This window comes from Myotis nattereri (assembly GCF_964212035.1).
Source record: "Myotis nattereri genome assembly, chromosome: 8".
Taxonomy (NCBI): domain Eukaryota; kingdom Metazoa; phylum Chordata; class Mammalia; order Chiroptera; family Vespertilionidae; genus Myotis; species Myotis nattereri.
Genome location: NC_138083.1, coordinates 75,637,524 through 75,660,108, shown reverse-complemented (window position 1 = coordinate 75,660,108; position 22,585 = coordinate 75,637,524). Strand labels below are relative to the sequence as shown.

At 47.4% G+C, this 22,585-nt stretch overlaps 1 protein-coding gene across 1 annotated transcript in view; it reads right to left on the bottom strand.

The window, feature by feature from the left end:
* FHOD3 (formin homology 2 domain containing 3) overlaps nucleotides 1-22,585 on the bottom strand; it is a 383,665-nt gene that overhangs the window by 18,480 nt on the left and 342,600 nt on the right. Inside the window, exons 20-24 of the mRNA XM_081097145.1 lie at nucleotides 17,722-17,880; nucleotides 7,727-7,909; nucleotides 5,956-6,075; nucleotides 4,604-4,765; nucleotides 2,169-2,359 (exon numbers count right to left, since the gene is read on the bottom strand). Of these exons, the coding sequence (XP_080953271.1) occupies nucleotides 2,169-2,359; nucleotides 4,604-4,765; nucleotides 5,956-6,075; nucleotides 7,727-7,909; nucleotides 17,722-17,880 (815 nt within the window). The remainder of the gene's footprint in view (nucleotides 1-2,168; nucleotides 2,360-4,603; nucleotides 4,766-5,955; nucleotides 6,076-7,726; nucleotides 7,910-17,721; nucleotides 17,881-22,585) is intronic.

Sequence of the window (22,585 nt, the reverse complement as noted above, 5' to 3'; positions counted from 1 at the left end):
TGTGCACCAGGCCACTAGTGTATATATAATTACACACACGCATGGGTACGTACACACACACACACACACACACACACACACATTATAGCTTAAGGAATAGATGTAGCACTGAGTTTTCATGCATCCAGGATAAAATGGTTAATGTGGCCAGGCAGAACAGCTTTACAAGACTTTCATAAAATCGCTGCAGTTTCATGATATTCCAAATGAAAACTACTTGTTTATTTGAGTAGTTTTAAGTGGGAAATCACTTGTATCATACAAAGCATGCAGGGCCAAAGCAGCTCACGTGCCCTGCCTCCCTCCGTGATCCCATTAAAAGCAGAGTGTGCTTGGATTTCAGTGAGAAATCTGACAACATCTCGGGTAATGTCCTTCCACCCAGAGGGCAGCTGTGAGGTCTGAATGGGGTGCAGTGAGGGATTTAAACAACCAAATTCCAAAAGCACTGAGTAGTGAATAGTTGCCAACCTAGAGGGAAGACTCTGGTCCTTATTCCTGTTCCTAACAGTTAAAGATGACCCCCATCCCCATGCCTACCCACCCGAACGGTCTGGAGCAAGACCCAGGAGTTCTGGCTACCAAAGCAGCAAAGGACACAAGCTGGGAGAGGGCTCCCAGGCAGACAACAGAATCAGGTTCTTAAAAACAGCCACAGGGAGGTGAAGTGAAGCACAGGGAATCTAGTCGTCAACATTGTAATAACTACGTATGGTGCCGGGTGGGTGTGAGACTTACCGGTGATCACTTTGTAAGGCATGTACGTGTTTAATCACTGTGCTGTAGACCTGAAACTAATAGAATACTGTACGTCCACTGTAATTAAAAATGAAAGTACTGTGTGACTTCAAGGAAGGCGAAGGAAGGAAACAAGGCAGAAGGGGAAAGGAGGGAGGGAAGAGAAAAGAGAATAAAAAATATGAAATGTTTATGAAAATACCACACATCTGTTTGGAAACTTACAAAGTGCTCAAGCAGAGCCCGGGGAGTGTGCCGAGGAGCAGCCCTCTGGCACGGCTGCAGCTGAGACGGCCCCCAGGGAGGGCTTCCTGACACAGCTGCAGTGGGGCTGTCTCAGGGCCTGCCACCCGGGCTCTGGTCCGCTGCAGGCCGACCACACACCGCAGGTCTGCAGAGCTGCATGCTCGCTTGCCAAGGTGCAAGGCCCAGGACCCCTGAGCGCTCAAACCCCCGAGATCAGAGTGATGGAGCAAAGGAAAAGAAAGTGGTGGTGCGCAGTAGGCAATGCCCTGGCCTGGGACACGGGAAGACCCAGGCTCTGGCTTGGGTGCTGCTTCCATTTCCAGGTGAGATAGCCCTGGATGGCCCTGGAGCTATCCTAGATCCTTGCCAGCCTCCTTGTAGGGAAGCAAGGCCTCACACATCACTGCTGTGTCTCCCAGGGTCCTCTTGGATCCTGTGACTCTGAGGAAGGCTGGTCCAGAGGGTGGCACCAGGCAGACCGCAGCACAAAGCCACCATCGAGAATCAATGAGTCGAAGGTCTTGGAAGGCACACTGTGGATCATATAAGGAAGGAACTTGCCCGGCGGGTGTAGCTCAGTAGTTGAGCATCAACCTATGAACCAGGAAGTCATGATATGATTCCTGGCCAGGGCACATGCCCAGGTTGTGGGCTCAATTCCCAGTAGGGTGCATGCAAGAGTCAGTGGATCGATGATTCTCTCTCATCAGTGATGTTTCTATCTCTCTCCCCATCTCCTTTTCTCTCTCTGAAATCAATAAAAAATGTTTTTAAATGAAGGAACTTTTCTAAAAAGCCAATCTGCCTCACAAAACGTGTGCTGTCTGCAGGCAGGACTGTTCAAACAGACAGGGAGATTCAGAGCTTAGCTTATCAGAGATGTTATAGATTCAAGTCCTGATCAAGGAGGAATTGTGAATGACATCTCTAAGATTCTTTCTGACCTTAAGATTCAATGGCATTATAGGTGTGTGTGTGTGTGTGTGTGTGTGTGTGTGTGTGTGTGTGTGTAAGAAAAATTAAGTGCCCATGAAACAAACATGTGCATCAAAGGCACCCTGGCCATATACCAAGAATTTATCTATCACACAATTTTTGTAAATTTAACCTTCAGATCTCGGTTTGCAGAATATTTTCAACATGCCCTTTAACTGGGGTTCCCATATGTTCCTCACTCTGCTTACCTGTTAATTATTCTCCTATGGACAATCTTTAAAATTATAATTCGCTCAGCACAGTCTTTCAGGAACTCTGACATTCGTTGTTTTAAAACGGGTTTCATTTCATGTTTTGCAATTGCCTTGAGGTGATCCCATGAAGCTTTGCATCGTCTCTCCATCTGACATAAATTATCCTGAAGCTGATCAAAGTCAACCTGAAAATCAGAGAGAGAACACTGAAAACGCGCTGAAACCGCCAGACCCCAACCTGAACCAGGAAGCCCAATGGCCTCTGGGAAGAAATAAACATCAAAACCAAATTTACATCTTGAAATACAAACATATTTATGGCCTCGAATTTCTCCACATGTGGATCTGTCATTATCTCGGCATCAAATTATTTAGTGATAAAACCCTTCTGCAAATGAACCCAGTGCGAGCAGCAACTTTCTTTTCTTTTTGCCACATTTGGAAAAGAATCGTAGGCAAGTCTTTGAAAACTGTAAATTAAAACATGATATCCAGGAACCCTCGTACGAGATGAACTGAACAGATGGGTCATAAAATTTTTCAGAGCACTCTTGTCCTTCCCGGAGGCTGGAGGAATGCACCACAGTCACACAGGGACGGCTCTGATGTGCCCCAGCGAAGGGGCAGCCTGCTTCTCGTCACAGGGACCTGGGGCAATAGTTACCTCTAGTAATTGCCGAAGTGCGTGGGCAGCCGCCAAGCTCCAGGCAGAAATACGTAATTTAGTTATTAGTTTGGAAAAGGCCTGATCCTGAGGGGGTCCCGGGCCGTCACTGGGGTCAGCCTGGGGTCAGGACACCCAGGCCAGGGCTACTTTGGTTGCACACAGGCTCCACCTAGAGGGCAAGGCCCTGGGAAACAAAGGACCACGTGTAAAAAGGGAACCGGTTTGTTCTGGATGGTTCTGGAAACAGGACCACGGTGAATCTAGACAGCCAGACAGACTTTGTCTCAGTTATTCCTAACAAACCGTCTCGTGGAAAGGTGCTCAGGGGTGTTAGAGCAGCAGCGGAGGACCCCCGTGGGGACACTCACAGGGGCTTTTGCCTTGTTTGGGTTTAGAAGGAATATTTGCAAAGACTTCAGAGCAGTGCCTGGCACAGAGGAACATGGTAAGGGTGCCTGCGAAATAGTGTTTCCTAAGAGACCCCTCGTTAGCCTCTGAGCTGGGGGATCGCTGGCCGTGCCTCCTCCTGCCTCAAGGCAGGTCCACTGCCGGGCTGGCTCAGGGGCCACCTGCTCAGTGTCCCTGGCAGTTGCCAGCCTGTTGGTCCTGGGGCAGGTGGAGGAGCATCCCAGCCCCTGGGTCCCCACAAGCTACTTCTGTGGGAAAAGGTGGAGGGAGGAAGAGCTCCGTGGACAGACCTTAGAAAAGCCCGCTTTGCTTCCTCCCCCTTCTGCCCACCACTCTCTCCTCTTCTCACACTAGATTCCGATGTGACCCAGACCTAAAGGTCACTCTGCTTTCAGCTCCTCGGCCTGGGTTGTGTTTCCAGGAGTTTCCACCACACCCCTCCCGTGTGTTTGCTGTTGCCCCCAAGATCCTGACATCTCCCAGCTCTGCTGTATTTGAGGTTCCTCTGGGCTGTTGAACCTCAGCGATGCTCCTGCAGGGGGCGCAGCTGGCTGTCCAGCGACTGCACTGTCTCCCTTCTCACACACCACCCTCAGCGAAGGTTTGCACTCTGCACTGCATTTAGGGCGGTGGTTCTCAACCTTCTGGCCCTTTAAATACAGTTCTTCATGTTGTGACCCATCCATAAAATTATTTTTGTTGCTACTTCATAACTGTCATGTTGCTACTGTTATGAATCGTAATGTAAATATCTGATATGCAGGATGGTCTTAGGCGACCCCTGTGAAAGGGTCATTTGTCCGCCAAAGGGGTCGCGACCCACAGGTTGAGAACCGCTGATTTAGGGCCTTTGCACTGAGGGACCAGGGCCACGTACGGTTACAGCCCTATAAACCCATTCCCTCTGGGTTTGGGACGGCCAATCTGCGGGGCAGGGGGCCAGGCAAGCCCGTTTCCTGGCTCAATACCTCACTGCTGGGTCCTATGGAAGTCCGAGGAGGAGCCAAACTGCCTCTTTTTGACATCTTTGCCCACATTAAACAAGCTGGGAGTTTAATGCCCGAGAACCCAGCCTGGTGAGTAACACAGCTCCTCCGTGGACACAGCAGTTGGGTCGGGGATGGCAGGCTTGCTCACATACCTCAGTAGGAAAGAATCCGGCGGAGAACCAGAGATGGGAAAATGATCTTAAAAGTGCACTCCAAGAGGCACGAGACGCGTCATAGTCACAGACTCCAGAGCAGGGGATGCAAGCGGCCCTTGGGTGTCTTACTTCACGGAGCCTGTGCTCCTGAGGACGGGCACAGACCCAGCTGAGGGGGAGACAGACCCTGCTCTGGGGCCACACACGTACCTTGGCTGACCTGGTGACGGCCCCGATCTCTGAGTACAGGTCGGAGCTGTCGGGGAAGTTCTCCACCACCATGGTGCACACATGGTGGAGGAGTGACTGCTTGTGCACGGTGTCTTTCACTTCTGGAACCTTCTCGAGGTAGCTTAGCTCAAACGCTTTGGCCTGGTAGGTGAACATCAAATAAAAGGCAGGAAGGACAAGTTTTACGCAGGTTCTTAGAAAGACACAAAAGGTTAGACTCGATGCCCTATTGGAGCAGCCCAATATATATTTGTTAAAGATATGGGTTTTTTATTGATTTTAGAGAGAGGAGAGGGAGACAGAGAAAAAAAATCAATGTTGAGAGAGAATTATACATTGGCCACCTCCTGCACAACCCCCCTCCCCCACCTCCACTGGGGATCAAGCCCTCAACCTGGCATGTGCCCTGACTGGCAATCGAACCGTGACCTCCTGGTTCACAGGTCAATGATCAACCCCTGAGCCACACTGGCCAGGCAGCCCAGCTTCCCAGGGCATACACTCTATCATTCCTAGCTGGTCACACCTGGATGAGCCACATAGAATGAGATGGGCCTCCAGCCCTTCCCCACCACAGCCCTCAGCCATGGGCTGTCCCAAGGGTCTGCCCCTAAAAGCAAGGTGCTGGGAGGCTGGGACTCTGCCATCTGGGTATCTACACTCCTTTTCTCTCTTTGCCTATTTCTACTCTACTTCCTGGCCAAAGATAGGCCCATTTTCAAACAAGTCTGTTTATAATGCATATAATGACAAATATTTGAGTGATAAAAAACAAATATCTGGCCCTGGTCAGTGTGGCTCAATTGGTTGGGTGTCATCCCATGTACTGAAAGGTCACTTGTTCAAATCTTGGTCAGGGCACATGTCCAGGTTGCGGGTTTGATCCCTGGTCGGGGCGTGTGCGGGAGGCAGCCGATTGATGTTTCTCTCTCACATCGATGTTTTCTCTCTCCCCACCTCACTTCCTTTCTCTTTAAAATCAGTAAAAACTCATTTAAACACAAATATTTGTACTTTCATACATCAGACAAACAACAGAAAAGCCTAGAAGAAAATACTTCCAAACCAATTTTGAAAGTAGCTGACCTTCGAAGGAATAGTGTGTTCATTTTTCTAAGTTTTCTTATTTATAGCAAGATACAGGTTCAAATACAGAGGCCCTGGTATTTTAAAAACAAATTTCTTCTAGATTTTTAGCAAGAAAACACAAAAGTTGTCTTTCGAAGACCAGTTGTGCTTTGGAAAGCCAGTGGTATGACAGCCTCCACCAGCAAGCGGAGGGCAGGGATTCTCCAACAAGGGAGGGAGGGAGAAGAGATGGGAAGACTTACATTAGTTCCATTTAGAAAGTTCCCGATGGCTAAAAGAGTAGACAGGATGAAGCCCAAGGTTTTATTGTTCTCCAACTGGTCTATTCCTTCCTTCAGGTCCAAGAGTGGTTCTGCCACTTCCTTTCAATTAAAAGAAAAATTGGAAGAAGATGATAATGTGCATTTTGGTTTTACTTTGTTCTTTTAATTTCTGTACAAGGTAATAACAAATTCTGCTCAGAACAGGGCAATCCCACATGATCTGCACATGCTCCTTGTCAAGGAAAAATGCCAGAGTGGCAGGGAGCAAGTCTAGTCCCCAAAGTCTCCCCAGTGGAGGCCAAGTGGGGACCTGTGGCTAACAGGAATGTGTGCTGGGGGATAAGTAACCCGCCTGCCCCCTTTCCCGCCCATCTTCCAAGCACAAGCAGGACTCAGCACCCCGTCTCCTCTCATCTCACCACGGCTGACTTCTATGACATTCCTCCCGCTCATGCTCCTTCAGAATCTGGACCAGTCTTCTTTGGTTTTCCCCTACCAGGCAGATGACACTGGACACTGTGGCCCCACTATCCCTGGACCACCCAGGTCTCCTAACCTCTCCTCTAGGCACTCTGCCCAGTCACCTCTTGGTCTGGGGTCCTTTCTAGAAGGGCACCACCCTCATCACCCCCACGGCCTTCCTCAGTCCCACTCTCTCAGACTGGTAGCCTCTTGGCCTCAGTCCCTTTTTTTCCTGTCATCATGTGGTCTCCACTCCCATGTTCTTACTGAGTCTCTCCCAGAGCCAGAGGTTCACCTTCACTCTGCAGCCTAGCTTCCGCCCTGCCTGTCCCCAACCAGGGCTGACCTACCTGTCTGTTTTCTCCATGACGCCACCTAATCTGGTGGAGAGAGCCACCTAAACCTGCTGACTGGTTTTGTGATCAAGTCATGCCCAGTCACCTGAGCAGTCCAGGTTTCTTCATCTCTGCTTGGTTCCCAAATGAATTCAAACGCAGCGGCTTCCTCCTGAAGCTCCCCAGACCCACGCCACCTCTCTGGTCCTTGTACAGCACGGTGCTCTCTCCTCTTCAGTAAGGGAAGGCCACGCAGCCTCTCTACCTGGGCTTTGAACCCGTCTCCTCTGAAACTTCCTCTCCATTAAACTCACCTCCAGCTCACTGTCCCCCTCTTCCCTTTCCTCTCCACTAGTTCCATTTGCTCAGTGGCCAAAAGTGCTCATACTGCCCGGAGTCAGAGAGGACTCCTGTTCCTTCTGCTTTCTACTCAAGATGAGCCCCCGCCCCACCCCACCCCACCCCACCCCCGCCCCACATGCCTTTACTGTCCGGGTCCCTTTTCTTCTGTGCTCCTCTCAACCCCTTGCAATCTGTTACGTCCTCAACTGTCTTCCACTTTCTCCTGAGATATGCTCTCAGAGGGACCCAATGACCTGCCAACTGCCACAGTCACTGGCAGTGTAGATGATTATCATCAAGTGGATGGATTTCAGATCACTTTCCATACTGTGCTTGTCCGCATGCTCCAAATTTTCTACAGTGAGCAAACAGAATCAGAAGAAAAGCTAATAGTTTGTTTTAACCCACAACCATGTGTCTGAGGCTGGTGCCAGAAACACACAGTAGAATAACCCATCACCGGCAGGATCCTGATCACTCAGTACAGACATAACCTCATCATAATCAACTCACCCCTCCCTCGAGGATGACACGCCACTCCCTTCCCCAATGCAAACCTGACTTCCTCAACACGGGATGCAGGACTGGCTCCTCTCCTCCTACGTGCTTACCTTTTCTGTGGTTTCATAGTCCATTTTGAATGCCCAGAGGTGGAGCCGCGCCGAGAGCTCGCTGATGGAGGAGAGCGTGAGGAGGAACTGCTCCGCGCTGCCCAGCGGGGCCTCGGGGTTTGCCAGCTGGGCCTCCTGGATTTTCTGCTTTTCCTCTTCTGTGGGGATCATGGTTAGAATTTTCTGAAAAAGACAGGATGATACAGGATACGTTCTCGCTTAGTGATGGAACCTATCTCACCCCTTCGATGTTGCGAAATTCGTATTATCACTTTCCAACCAGGTAGGAGAGATGTTCTGTTGTCTGTGATCTGTGGCATACAGGTGTTACATTGTCATAAATCAAATGTACATTAGGGAAAAGCCCCACTGGCATCCATTTGACGTTCCTTTGTTCTAAACGTCCCTCCTTCCCTCTCTCTCCTTTAACCTGTTTCATAAGCAACTTGCCCCAAATGTTCTGGGTCTTATACATGAAGGACATTCTGAAATCCACCCAGTTGATAAAGGTGAGGGAAAGGTGAAAGAATAAGATAGAAGATTAGAGAACTACTTCCTGTTCCCTAGGAAACAGAGTAAAACATCTCAAGAATGTATGTTTTCTAGGCCTTCTCATCGATTCATTTTAAAGGTTATAAAAATGAGTGACTTTCAAATAACTCAGATTGACTTATCCAGAGGACATATATTTTAAGTGTTTTAAACACTTAAACCATATTTTTTAATTTATATAGAAATGAAAACACTGTAAATGATATCAAACTCAATTGAACAGGTAGTGAGTTGACCATTTTCCCTCTGGCATTCCCCAGCCTGGGTGTAAGGGAGTGGGAAACCTGGGAGAGGCCATCAGGTGCAGAGCGCTCCAGAGAACCCTCTCGTCCTGACTGAGGGAGTGGGAAAGGGGAGTCCTAGCAGAGGCAGCAGGGGCTGGAAGAACCTAAAACTCTGGAGGGAGAGAAACTTCCTCTCCAATCGGTGATGCTGTGGTCCAAACTCCTACTGCTCTTCTTCTCTCTGTCTTCCCTCGGCTTGGCCCTAAACATGAGCACAGTCACAGAAGGTGGGTGGCAAAGTGAGGTAACTGAAGCCCCAGCTTTCAGCTGGAAGACCAAGACAGGAGGCCCAGGGCCCTGGAAAGTACTGGAGAGGTCATGGAAAATGAAGAGCCTGGCAAAGCAAATGATAATGTTGTTTAAGAACTTCTGAGTTCATCCCTGAGCTGCTCATATGCGAGGCTGACCTTAACCAGCACATCAAAGACTTGGAAACCTGGACTAGCCTTTGAAAACTTCAAAAATGGATCCAAAGCTGGAACCACAGTCTGCAACATGCAGGTCTGAATCCTGGCCTGAACCCAAGCAAGGGAGGGCTAGTTTTCAGTTCTCTGTATGAAATAAGAATTACTCTGATATAAAAACTACACAAAGATAATGCAAGAAAAGAAAGCTAGAGACCAATGTCCCTGATGAAATTAGATGCATAAATCCTTAACAAAATAGTTTAAAATATATAAATGAATGCAGTATGTTAAGATATATAAACACATGACTATATTTTACATAGCAATATAACAAAAATAATAATCACAAGGTTGGTTCAATATGCAATAATCAATACATTTAACCTACCAGATTAATAATCTGAACAAGAAATTTCACATAATCATTTTGATACAAAAATTTTTAAAAATAAAATTCAATATCTATTCATGACAAAAAACAAACTCCCAGCCACCCAACAGTAAGAGAGATTTCCCATACCTGATAAATGACATTTTATAAAAGACCTACAGCTCACATCATGCTTAGTGGAGATAGGCTGAATGCTTTCTCTCTGATATTGGGAACAAGATAGAAAGTATTTTAAAAAGAGCCACATGGATTGGAAAGGAGAAATGTAAACTGTCCCTATTGCACAAGGTAGAATTGTCTGCATAGAAAATTGTGAGGAATCTAAAAAATTTATTAAACAGTGAGTTTAAAAATGCTGTATGACATTAGGTCAACATACAGAAAAATCTATTTAATTTCTATATATAGATAATGCACAATTATAAACTGAAATTTAAGAAAAATTCTATTTACAATGAAATACTTAGGTATAAATCTAACAAACCGACTTGTAGGGTCTGTATGCTGGAAAGTAGCAAGTATCGATAAAAATGATTTAAAAAGACCTAAATAATTAGGGGACATACTGTGTTCATGGACTAAAAGACAACAGGGTCACATATTAACTTTTCCAAAGTTTGTCTATAAGTTTAACTCAATTCCAATGAAAATACCAGTCTAGTATTTTTTGTGGATACAGACAAGCTGATTATAAGTGTTTATGACAAAGCAGATGAACCAAACCGTAACAATTTTGAAAACGAACAACCTTGAGGGAGTCCCACCACCCGATTTTAAAATGTACTAGAGAGCAACAGTAATAAGCCAGTGTGGTCTGGGCAACAGGACAGACATGGATCAATGGGACAAAACAGGGAGTCCAGAAATAGACCACACAAATATGGCCACTGATTCTGACAAAGATGCAAAAGCAGTTCAATGGAGAAAAGATAGTATTTCCAACAAATGGTTTTAGAACAACTGGAATTCTTATGCAAAAAAAGAACCTCAACTTAAACCTTACAGTTTACACATGGATTAACTCAAAAGAATTAACAGATCTAAAGTAAAAGCAAATACTGCAAAACGTTTAGAAAGAAACAGGAGAAAACCTCTGTGACTCATGTTAGGCAATGAACTCTTTAGACATGATACCAAAACGATCAGGTTGATAAACTGAACTTCCTCCATGTTAAACACTTTTTCTCGGAGAAAAACACTGTGAACAGATTGGAGAGACAAGGTGTGGTCCCTCAAAAGGTTAAACGCAGAATTACCACATGAACCAGCAATTCCATTTGTAGGTTTTCACCCATGAAAACTTATGTTCATACAATAACTTGCACATAAATACTTGTAGCACCTTTATCCATATTTCCAAAAACTGGACCAAACTACATATTCTTCAACAGGTCAATAAAGTGAACTCAGCAGTAAAAAGGGACAACGTACAGGGACATACCACAATTAGGAAGACTCTCAAAGACACGCTGAGTGGAAGAAGCCAATTATGATTCCAATTATGTGAAATCCTCCAAAAGACAAAACCACAGTGATGAGATTAGACCCTGCAGGTCTAGTTACCAGGGGCCAGAGGTGAGCTCAGGGTGCGACTAGAAAGGGACAGCACAAGAGCACATTTTTGAGGGGAGATGGGACTGTTTTGAATCCTAACTGCAGTAGTAATTGCGTGAATTTATGCATATTTAAAAACCCTTAGAGCTGTATAGCAAAAAGTTTCATTTTATTCTATATGAATGCAAACAATTTAAAAATAAAGAACAAAATTGCAATCCTGGACCCCTGACATCATGATTGGCAAACACACAGGTGTGTCCAGGATTGTGCCTCAGGACGTGTGTGGCGTGGCCGAAGCCATCTGGGTTTGATGAGCGTGTGATCAGGGAGGGCTGTCTCAGTCCTTCATCAGGAGCCAGTGATGCCCGACTGCCTGGGAGGCACGTGTTCTGTGCTGCAGTCAGAGTGAGGTCATGACCTCCGCCTTGGCTGGTTTGGTTCAGCGGTAAGTTTGGGCCCTGAACTAAGGGGTTGAGGGTTCAATTCCCTGTCAAGGGTAAATACCTGGATTGCAGGTTCAACCCCTGGCCCTGGTCAGGGCGAGAGCGGGAGGCAACCAATTGACATGTCTCTCTCATATCGATGTTTCTTTCTCTCTCTCTCTCTCTCCCCCCCCCCCCCCCCCCGCTTCCTCTCTTCCTCTCCTCCTCCCTTCTACTCTCTCTAAAAATTAATGGAAAAAATATCCTCACTCCTCGGGTGAGGATTTAGAAAAAGAAGGTATGCCCTCAGATACCTCCTCTTCCAATATGCTCCTCATCATGGCCCCTAACCGAGAGGATGCAGGTGGGATGTGACATCGGGGCGATATGCAGTGACAGTGCCCCTTGCTCTCCCACAAGCTCTGCTTGGACCCCACCTGTCCCCACAGATGGTATTAGACATTAAGCAAAGCAATCCAAGCCCAGGAGTTGAACTCAATCAGTTTTCAAAATAAAAACATAACTAAAATTTGTGTTTTAATTTTCTTTCTGCTCAAATTGTTTTCAGCATGGACAAGAATTCCGAAATAAAAAATTGTCAACACTTTCCCCCCCTTCTTCAGAAGGCATTTTCCTGCCATGCTTTTAGTTGCCTTTTTCCTTTGGGAAAGTAATCAAACACTCTTACTTTTGTTTTTCACTTCTCCGACTAATTGAAACCATTTGTTCAGTGTTGAAGATTTATGAGGCTGCCAGCTGCCAGTTTGTTTTATTTTTTCACACATCACTGACAATACAAATAGCCCTAAGACAGTGGAACGGCAGGTCAGCACCACCTCCTCTGAGGTGAGGGCTGTGTTTTTCCAGGAACAGATGAAAGGAGATGAGCACGAGGGGGAACCCCTGATTGGCTCTTCTCCGGGCCAGTAGATCTACTGGCAATTTTATGATCGCCATTTGGTGCCACGGGGAGAAAAATGTCAAACAAGACCCCTACGCAATAATGCAGTGTCTTTTGTTTTTTTTATTTCAGACATGGCTTCACTTGCTTGTGTACCTGAAAGCCAAATGTCAGAGAAAAACTGCACAAATGTCACTTTTTATGGACCCAAAATGGTTTAGGGGGTTGGCCATCTCATCCACATGCAGATGAGGCCGCAATGAGGAATTATTTTGCCTTGTGAGCTCTGAGCAGAACCCTGGCTACAGCTCTGGATGAGAACCTCACACAAGGATTTTGGTGACAACAGCAGAGAGCTGAAGAGCTGGGCCTGGTTTGTACACAACTTGTATATTCTCATGAAACAATGGCTTTCCATTTGGGTCTTTAATCTCATGGACACGGAGGGATCTTTTTGGGGTCTTGATTGCCATCGTCTTTCATTGTTGGGACTATTTAGGGAAACACCTGGGGCAGAAATGATTGCAGATGAAGTGACTTGCCTGAGCGAGGCTAGGTCAACCAGGGCAGAGCTGGAACCACCCAGGAGCCCAGTGCCAGCTCCACAGCTCACAGCAACTCAACCAAAATGCAAAGCTAGCAGCACAGCCGAGGCCCAACCACCAGGACACCCTGGGTCCTGGCACTGCTGACCGAGTGTGGCACCTGACTGAGTCAGGCTCACTGTGTGCATCCAGCACCCACTCCGGCACCTGCAGATGGGGTAGCACAGGACAAAGTGCTTGGAAAGGCACTATAGGTTTCTACCTGTGGCCAAAGGGAATTTCTGTCTCTCAGATGCTGAATGGCCAGGCAGCCAACTGGGCCAAGTTAAATGTCACTTGGACCATTCAATTGTGCTACCCTCTATAAAAATCAGAAAAGCAAGAAAAAAGGGGAAAACTCTTCATACTTCCATTTGTGATACCAAAGCAACGTTCTAAGTTTAATCCTCTTATGAAAAACTACTTCCATAATGAAGCTAGTCAACTGCTCCCTCAGGTTTACACAGCAAACCGGACACATACCATTGGGTTGCTAAGCAAAGCCACAGGACGTCATTTAATACATCCTAATCACATTTAGGCACACAGAGGTTTCAAATGGCCCTATTAAGTTGTGCTGCCATGCTCCGGTGCCTGTGTCCCAGAAGCAGACAGTCTGGCACAAGACCCTTGGCACGCAAGCTAGAAATCTCATTAGTAAAGATCTGTAAGGACACGGCTTCCATCTCTTCTCAGCCATGACTTAGTTCTTGAACAACAAGCCTAGAGAAAAGCTCTGGGGAAGTGGCTCAGCACACGGATATAGACCACACTATGGCCTTGGGTCCCTGAGATCAGTGGTCAGAGGCAGCAGGCCATGGGTTCCAAGTTCTCCAAGAGAACTAGTATTTGCTGGACAAGCATTCAAAAAATATATGTATATAGTTTCTGGATTCACACAGGCAGCCTTAAATCAGGGGTTCTCAGCCGGGGTGATTTTGTGCCCAGGAAACATTTGACAAAGTCTGGAGACATTTTTGGTTGTCAGCACTGGGGTGGTAGAGGACAGGGATGTTGCTAAACATCCCACAATGCACAGGGCAGCTCCCACAATAAAGAACTGCCCAGCCCAGGCCTGGGAACAATGTGGTTGGTTGGGTATTGTCCCATGCATCGAAGGGAATGCCAGTTCGATTCCTGCACCAGGCACAGACCCAGGTTTCAGGCTCCATCCCCAGTCCTGAGTGTGCAAGAGGCAGCTGATTGATGTTTCATTTTCACATCAATATTTCTCTCTCTCTCTCTCTCTCTCTCTCTCTCTCTCTCTCTCTTTCTTCCTCCCTCCCTTCCTCCCTTCCTCTCTCTCTAGAAATCAGTAAAAAAAAAAAAAAAACTTAAAAAAAAAGAACTGCCCAGCCAAGAATGTCAATAGTGCCACGTTGAGAAGCCCTGCTTTAGACAAGAACTGTGATAAAAAAGTGTAACTCTGTGTTGTTGTGACTAACCATGGATTTACTGAGGATTCATGGCCCAATAAACTCTCAGAAGGGCTGAGTAGCGTTTTCTACAACTGTGTCTTCGTGCTTCATATCATTCCTTTCATCAGCTACTCCCAGTGGAAAACCACAGGCAGCACTGTGAAGTGGACTGCTCGGCCTCCTTTCAGATTCCCTTTTATTCTTTTTGGCATCCGTGGGCCCCCTCCTGACCAGCCATCCCCAAGGCCCGCGCTCTGCCCCTGAGACTCAGATTCTAGAGCTCATATTGCAGCCTAACCTCTCACTGGCTTGTGAACTTGGGCACAGACTAAAACTAAGAGTCCCTCTCTTCATCTTTAAGATGCGAAATGTAATAGTATGGCCTTCTGATGTGAAGCTCCTCGCTGGTGCCTGGCCCACGGGAAGAAACTGATGAGAGTTATTTTTGTGCTGGGTTGCCATTCCTACATCCATCATCTCTACCCTTGCTCTCATTACTCCTTCCAGGATCAAAAAGGTGCTCAGCTGGAAAGCAGTCAGAAAAGGAAAAAGTAATCTGATTCATTCTGAACCCTAAGTAACTTATTGTATCTGAAGCTTTCCCCAACCAGGGAGAGCGACATTTCAGGAAAGAATAAAGGCAGAGCCCAAAGGAATCCATCTCTTCTAATGGACTTTCAAGTTCTCAGCACAAGAACGGGAAATATTGCTAAAGGGGGAAGTTTCATTTTTTCCCTTTAATCAGGCTGGCTCTGGCTGCATTTGAAGCCTCTCTTTGAATGAGTCTGAAGCTTTTACAACCTCTAATGACAGTTACGTAAATGGGATGGTCCGAAAGTGCGCCAGGGCCCGCCTACCATGCTCTTTGCCCTAGATCAGCTGTTCTCAACCTTCTGTCCCTTTAAGTACAGTTCCTCATGTTGTGACACAACCATAAAATTATTTTCGTTGCTACTTCAAAACTGTAATGTTGCTACTGTTATGAATCGTAATTTAAATATCTGATATGCAGGATGGTCTTAGGTGACCCCTGTGAAAGGGCTGTTCGACCGCCAAAGGGGTCGCGACCCACAGGTTGAGAACCGCTGTCCTAGATCAGTGATGGCGAACCTTTTGAGCTCGACGTGTCAGCATTTTGAAAAACCCTAACTTAACTCTGGTGCCGTGTCATATATAGAAATTTTTTGATATTTGCAACCATAGTAAAACAAAGACTTATATTTTTGATATTTATTTTATATATTTAAATGCCATTTAACAAAGAAAAATCAACCAAAAAAATGAGTTCGCGTGTCACCTCTGACACGCGTGTCATAGGTTTACCATCACTGTCCTGGATGAACACTCGGTTTGTCCAGGTGGGCAGCCCCCACCTGCCCAATGGCAAGCCAATGCCCTTCCCCTCGCTTGCTCCTCTGGGGGTCCCAGAGTGGGGCTGCCTCACACTGAGGCCTGCCTCCTCCTTCTTGTTTGGGAGTATCTCAATGTCCCTTTCTGTATGTACCTGCTGTCACCTGCATTCTCCTTTATGCCCCCTGCCCCAATCAGCCATGTACCCTCACTCCCTGGCTGCCCACCTGGATATGTTGACCTGTTCTGCTGCCTGGCCTGACTCTACGCTTGGGGCTCAACTTCCTCTCCAGCCATAAGGAAATGTATTTCCCTCCTTGTACCTGCTCCTTGGGACAGGGTGTGTGTGTGTTTCTAAGAGTAGAGCTGCTTAAGCTTATATTTGTTTCCTAGGGTGGCTGTAACCACAAAGTGGATTTGAGAGACTAGAAGTCTGCTATCAAGGACTGCGTAGGGCTATGTTCTCTCTAAAGGCCTCAGGAAAGGATCTGTATTGCCTCTCCCTAGTGTCTGGTGGTTGCAGACAATCCTCGGTGCTCCTTGACCTGTAAACACATCACTCCAGTCTCCGCCTCCGTCACCTCGTGGCACTCTGTTCCGTGGTCTCCCTGTGTGCTTTCTGTCTGCACAAGACATCCTCCGCTCTACATCTACGTCGAAACATCCCTCTTCTTATAAGGATCTCAGTCCCTGGAGCAGGGCCCACGCCAATCCAGCACAACTTTATCTTAACTGGATCGCATCTGCAAGGACTGTTTCCAAATAAGGTCATATTCTGCGGTTCTGGGTGGACATGGATTTCGAAGGGGCACTGCTCAATCCAGCTTATACTTCTAGGGACACAGTGTCTCCTGTGGAGGCCTCTTCTTTTCGGAGCACAAGGCACACAGGCCCCACTGCTCCCACAAAGGCACACACCCCACTGCGCCCTCCCACACTCAGGGCTGCGTCAAGTCGGGCACCGTGGCCGGAGCCACTCCTTGCCTCCAACTCTTTTGTCAAGGGCTTGCTTTCCTCACTGGAGTCAGTCCTCATTCGTTCTCTCTACTCTCAAGTCCTTCACATAAGACTGTACATGGGTGAGCCCCAAGCATGGAAGAATATTAAAGGAACCCAGGGGTTCGTGCTGATAGGAGATGGAGTGGCTATCACCCAATGCTGTGAAGCAGTGTCCTCCTGTCCCCACTCTGACCCAATGGGCCCCATCCTGTATCGCCATCTGTTTTTGTTAATCCTCACCCGAGAATATTTTTTCCATTGATTTTTTTTTTTTTAAGAGAGAGACACATCGATTGGTTGTCTCCCGCACGTGCCTGATTGGGGCTGAGGATCGAGCCTGCACTGAGGTTTGTGCCCTTGACCGGGAATCGAACCTGCAACCCTTTGGTGGGTGGGCCATCATTCTAACTACTGCACCATGCTGGCTAGGCTGTATCACCCGTCTTTAGGAGCCTGAGGGCTGAGTCATTGGCTCTGTCTCCATGATTAGAATAGGAGTTTATCTTGCTTCAGACGAGCACTCGCCCACAGGGAAGGAAGAACAAGTATTGGCGGGAGAGCACTGAGCCCTTCCTGGCAGAGCAGGTGAGCTGTGGCTCCAGCGAGGCCACCTACCAGCCGTGTGGTCACAGCCAAGTCACCCCACCTCTCTGCACTGTGCCATTCAGGTCAGCACATGCCAAAGCCTCAGCTGGCTTGGCGTCTCCAGTTTCTCAAATGAAACATCTCTCTCCACACCCTGACAAGTGCAAAGAGAGAAACAAAGTCATTTACATGAGTATGAGCACACCCTACTTTTGAAACTGCTCCTTAAACATGTTTGGTTTGAAATGATGTGAAAGAAGATCCTAACGGCCTCCGAAGGAGGTTATCACATTCTTCCTCCAGGATGAGGTAGGTGGAGGATGGTCAGAAGGAAGTCAGTAAATGAATCATGAACTTCAGAGGTAATGAGGGACTTTCCCATCCCCAAGAAGTTAAAAAGACACGAGAATTATGAATGTTATTCAGTCTGGCTGAGACAAAAGAAATGGCAAGCCACCCTACAAAGTCACACTGGCCACAGTAATGCTTTGCATATATGCGACACATTGCAGAACGCAAATAATGCTTGGCAGAGCAGCCCTCACCTCAATTCCTTCTTTATTTAAGGCATATTCATCAAAATTCAAGATGGCGATCTTGATCGTTCTTGGAGGGGGCAGCACCGTCAGCCCGATGTTTATGGCATTGCTCCTCTTCGAGTCCAGGACGATGATCTCCTGCCTTTTTCCGTCTGCGGCAGTTTTCTGGGTAATAGGACAAGGAGAATCCAAGATTAATGCCTCATCTTTGATCCTTTCTGTGTTTCATTATTAAGAGCAAACTCACTATTTATTCAGAGATGAAAACCAGTGGCCCCACTTAGGCGCAAAGGACTGGCTACCGCTCAGCACAGAAGAAAGCCATCAGGGCTCAGCTCTTGGCAGCCGCCAGGCGCAGGCCAGCAGTGGAACTTCGCAAGTCAGACACATTACAAAACAAAATTGATTTTCCTTCAATTGGGAACAATGTGATATTTTGCAAGAAAGAAACACACACACACACACACACACACACACACTCCTGTTTTTTTCCATAGAAGCAGTGGAAACAAAACTAAATCCTCCCAGAGCTCCCTCCCTGTGATCTGCAAGGAATTGGAATGTGCTCTGGTTGGCCCTAGGGCACATGGTGTGTGCCTGGGGATGGAGACGGTGGTACACGAGCTGAGGAGACAGGAGTGACCTGGAGAACCCGCCATTGCTGGCCGGTCAGCCCCTCTGGATCCCTGGCCACATCGTCTCAGGGGCTCCTCTCCCCATTCAAATGTCCCATGCCCCTTATTCCAGAGTACCTGCCACACTTCCACATGTGGGCAGCTGCCACTAGTGGGTAAGGAGGAACCTTCTTAGGAAGGAGACCAAAGGATAGGTGCTGGTGAAGAGGAATGGGGGATAAACAGACCTGGAGGCCAAGGAGGGGAACAAAGGACAGAGGTGTCTAAGTGTCCTCATAGAGACCTTGTGTGTGGCTTCCTTGCTGGGCTGAGTGCCTTGGGAGCAGGTCCTGGGTGTGTGGTGCCCAGAGATGAGGTGACAAGGCCTCCAGCTTCCCCCTGAGCTCCTGCGAAGTTCAGGGTAGTGGACATGGGGACAAGTGGACAAGGTCTAGTCAGCAAGCCCCCTGACCGTGCAAACAGAGCTGGGAGAATGACTATTCTATTCAGGTAACAAGCCTAGATGACAATCATGAGTTAGGCAGAGCGGACCTCTTGAAGGAAAAGATGGGGTGTTTACAATGTGAGGGGCTCAGCAGTGGGGTAATTAACTCATCTAATGTTGCGGGGGCAGGGTCTGGAGGAGCTGACATCTCGGCTGGGTCCTAAAGAATGTGTAGGATCTAGTTTGGAGCTGGGGAGAGAAGATAAGGAGATAAGAAGTGGCTTTGTCTAGATTGCTGGGGACTGCCAGAGAAGAAGCTGGAGGTTTGGGGGGCCACAACCGGGGGCCCTCAGGAGCCAGCCATTCCGACTCCATTGCAGGCGGGCCCCAGCTGAATGGCTGGCTGCTGCTCACCATGGGTGTGGCTGGGCTGGGAGCAGCGGAACTGTCAGGAGAAGCTGGCCGCTGCAGCATGAGAGACTGGAAGCCGACTTGAAGAAAAGGACTGCGGCCCCTTACGTCCTACTGAGCCCTTCCAAAATCAATTACTAAAATTCTATTTTAGACCCTTAAATATGCATTTGGGAATAAATTAAAATTTCTTCCCGAGGAAAATAATTGAAAGCATCCCAGCTGCTCTGGGGCCTGGTGGCCAGGAGGAACAGTGCCTGTGGGTGTGGCATCGGCTCTGACCGCCGGCTTCCGGGATGTATGGCACATGGACGCAACCTTATTCTGCAAGGCAAACTTGTCTTCTATTCATTTAATCCAATGAGCCTCTTGGGAACCCTTGAAATTTAGCTTTTAAAATCTAATCACAAATAGTATTTTGTGGGTGAAATGCTAAGAAGAAATGGGAAAGGGGTTGGCAAATGCTGACTACAGGCAATGAAGAGGGATGAGAGGGATGTTAAGATTCGAAATTCTGCCCTAGCCAGTTTGGCTCAATGGGTAGAGCATTGGCCTGCGGACTGAAGGATCCCAGGTTCGATTCTGGCCAAGGGCACATGCCTGGGTTGCGGGTTTGATCCCCAGTAGGGGGGCATGTAGGAGGCAGCTGATCAATGATTCTCTCTCATCATTGATGTGTCTATCTCTCTATCCCTCTCCCTTCCTCTCTGAAACTAATAAAAATATATTTTTAAAAAAAGATTTGAAATTCCCACTCACCCAGCACCTACTCCTTCTTCCCTGCTCACAGCAGGACCTTGACTTCTGTCAGGCTGGCAATGTGTTAGTGACATCAGTCCCATCCCTGGACCCTTGCAGCCAAAGCTGGGCCTGTGACCTAGGTCTGGCTTTTGTTTTTCTGATTAAAAAGGGATAGACCCAGAGGGCCATGCCGATTGCCCTTCCCCTTTTTTCCTGCCGAGAGTGTGGACATGAGGCTACATAAGGATGGCAGCATGGAAGGAGCCTGGGTCTGGCATTGGAGGGGCACTTTCCCTGAACCAGGCTCCAGTACAGGAGGCACTGATCAGAGGGCAGGGATTCCCTGGGAATCATGAGCTCTTAGCCCCTCACCTACAGTCCCCTCATTCCAGGAACCCAGAGAGATGCCTGGACAGGCCCAGCCCAACCAGAGCCTTTGTGCAAATGAGAAAAAGACCACCTTCCCGCAACCGGGGAGACACATTCCCATGGCAAACAGCTTGAGAAGAAAGCACCGCTCAGATTTCAGCCCTGCCCCTTCAGCCAGTGTCTACGTGCCAAACAACGTGCACAGACCTACATGGTGGCCCTGAGCCTGACATATCCTTGTCCCCATTTCAATAGAATTCAATGGACACCAGTGGGCACACCCACACACTCCCCTGTAAGTTGGGGAGATGCCTCCGGCATCCTGAGACACTGGGAGAGCTGTCCCCACAGATGACTCTCCATGTTTTCAGAGCTACTTTCACCCACTTTGTGAAGGAATAAGAATTAAAGTAATATCTGAAATTGAATGATTCAGTCTCTGGAGTTTATCCAAGAAATGTTTTAAATGCTGTGCTTCATAATGAAAATAGATTCCACTGGAAGCTACTTGAGCACACCACTGCCTTGGGGTCTGTCTTGCCTGACATAAGGTGGTGGCTCATGTAGGGCTGTCATTTCTTCCCACAGTAACCTAGAGAAGCACCTGCAGGAGCTAGCCAAAGTTCCCCATGCCCAAGAGCCCGTGCCCATGTCTAAGGATTAGCAGTCAACAATTCTGATCCATTTCAATCATCTTTTTGGGTTCAAAGTCCTCAATCAGCAAGTATGACCATCACTATATCCTTCACATGGTCCTGTGACACAACAATGTCATCCATCCTCGTCCACAAAGCCTCTCATGTCCCCCTGTCCTTCGTTCCCACCACCTCCGCCCTGAGCCCAGCCCCTGGTGCCAGCCTCCATCCCTGGCCTTCTGCTCCTAGTCTCTCCTCTTCCCCAGCCCACCTATCATTCGCTTTCTCACAGCCTTTCTCAGTCACCCATTTCCTTATTGTACTTCTTTGATCAGAAAGTCAGTGACTGCCCACTGTTTGAAATTAGAAAAATAGGAAATTGGTCAATGATGGAAAGAGGATATAAAGCAGAAGCCAAAGAAGAAAGAGTGGTCCTTGTAAAGGAGATTAGGAGTTAAATGCCCTTCTGAAGGCATCTAGAACAAAGGGGTAAGATGTGACAGGACAAGGTGGCACAGGACATGGGAAGATGACAGGAGGCATAACGTCTAGGCAGGAAATCAGAAAGTTGTCCTGAATTTGATAGGAGACTAGACACATCCCGAAAAGCAACTCCGAAACAAGAAAGCAACAGACCAAAACCTCTTGACATATCGACACAGGGCCTACATGAAGGAAATGACAACACCGTCTTGAAAGTAATAAATAAAAGATGATGTGAATAAAGGAGAAACAGCATATTCCTGGATAGGAAGTCTCAATGTTAAAAGGAGGCTCATTTTCTCTCATCTAATACATACATTTAAAGTAATTCTAATAAAAGTCCAAGTTTTTTTAGAATTAAAAAATATTCTAAAGTCACTATGAAAGGCTATATGTATAAACAAATCAGTAGAGTTATATGTAATATTTACCCTATCAGCTATAAAAACATTATAAAATCAACATAACTAAAATGTGTAGCACTAGAATAGCTAGAATGATAGAACAGGAAAAGTGATAGTACAGAAAAAGCTCTCAGACAACGTTCCAGGGCATTCCAACACATACCAAGATTAGTGAGTGACATTCATTTGAATGCCCGATCTCTAACATCGAACCAAGAAAGTAACCTGAAGTCAGAAAAACCACTATGGCAGGTTAGCATCCTGACAGACCAGATTGACTGACATCTTCCTTCATAAGAAGAGAGAAGGCCAGAGCACAGTCTCGGGTAAGTACGATGGGAGAACATCACGCCCTATGGACTCCCATGGCTGACTGGAGTCTCAAGTCATGATCAGTGATGGTGCAGGACAGCAAACCCTGAGAAGAGGCGGGATTAGAGGCCAAGTCCTCCAATAGCCTCTTTCTGATTGGCCGAGTGTCTTCCCATATTTATTGATTTGAAGCCTCTCTTTGATATAGATCGTATTTCCTTAAACAGGTATTGCCCAAGTGCCAGTGAGGTGCCTACTCCTTGAGTGGGGCCATTTCCATAAGAATAATCTAATAAAGAAATGCATACGTGGGGAGGGCCAGGAGGCCCATGACACCATATGCTCAATTCTGTTCTGAGGTTGACAGTCTGGCCTCCGGGACTAATGGGGAGTGGAGCTCTGGAGACAGGCCAGGGGATTCTCCTTTGCCAGCAGCAGTGGCTCCTCTGTGACTGA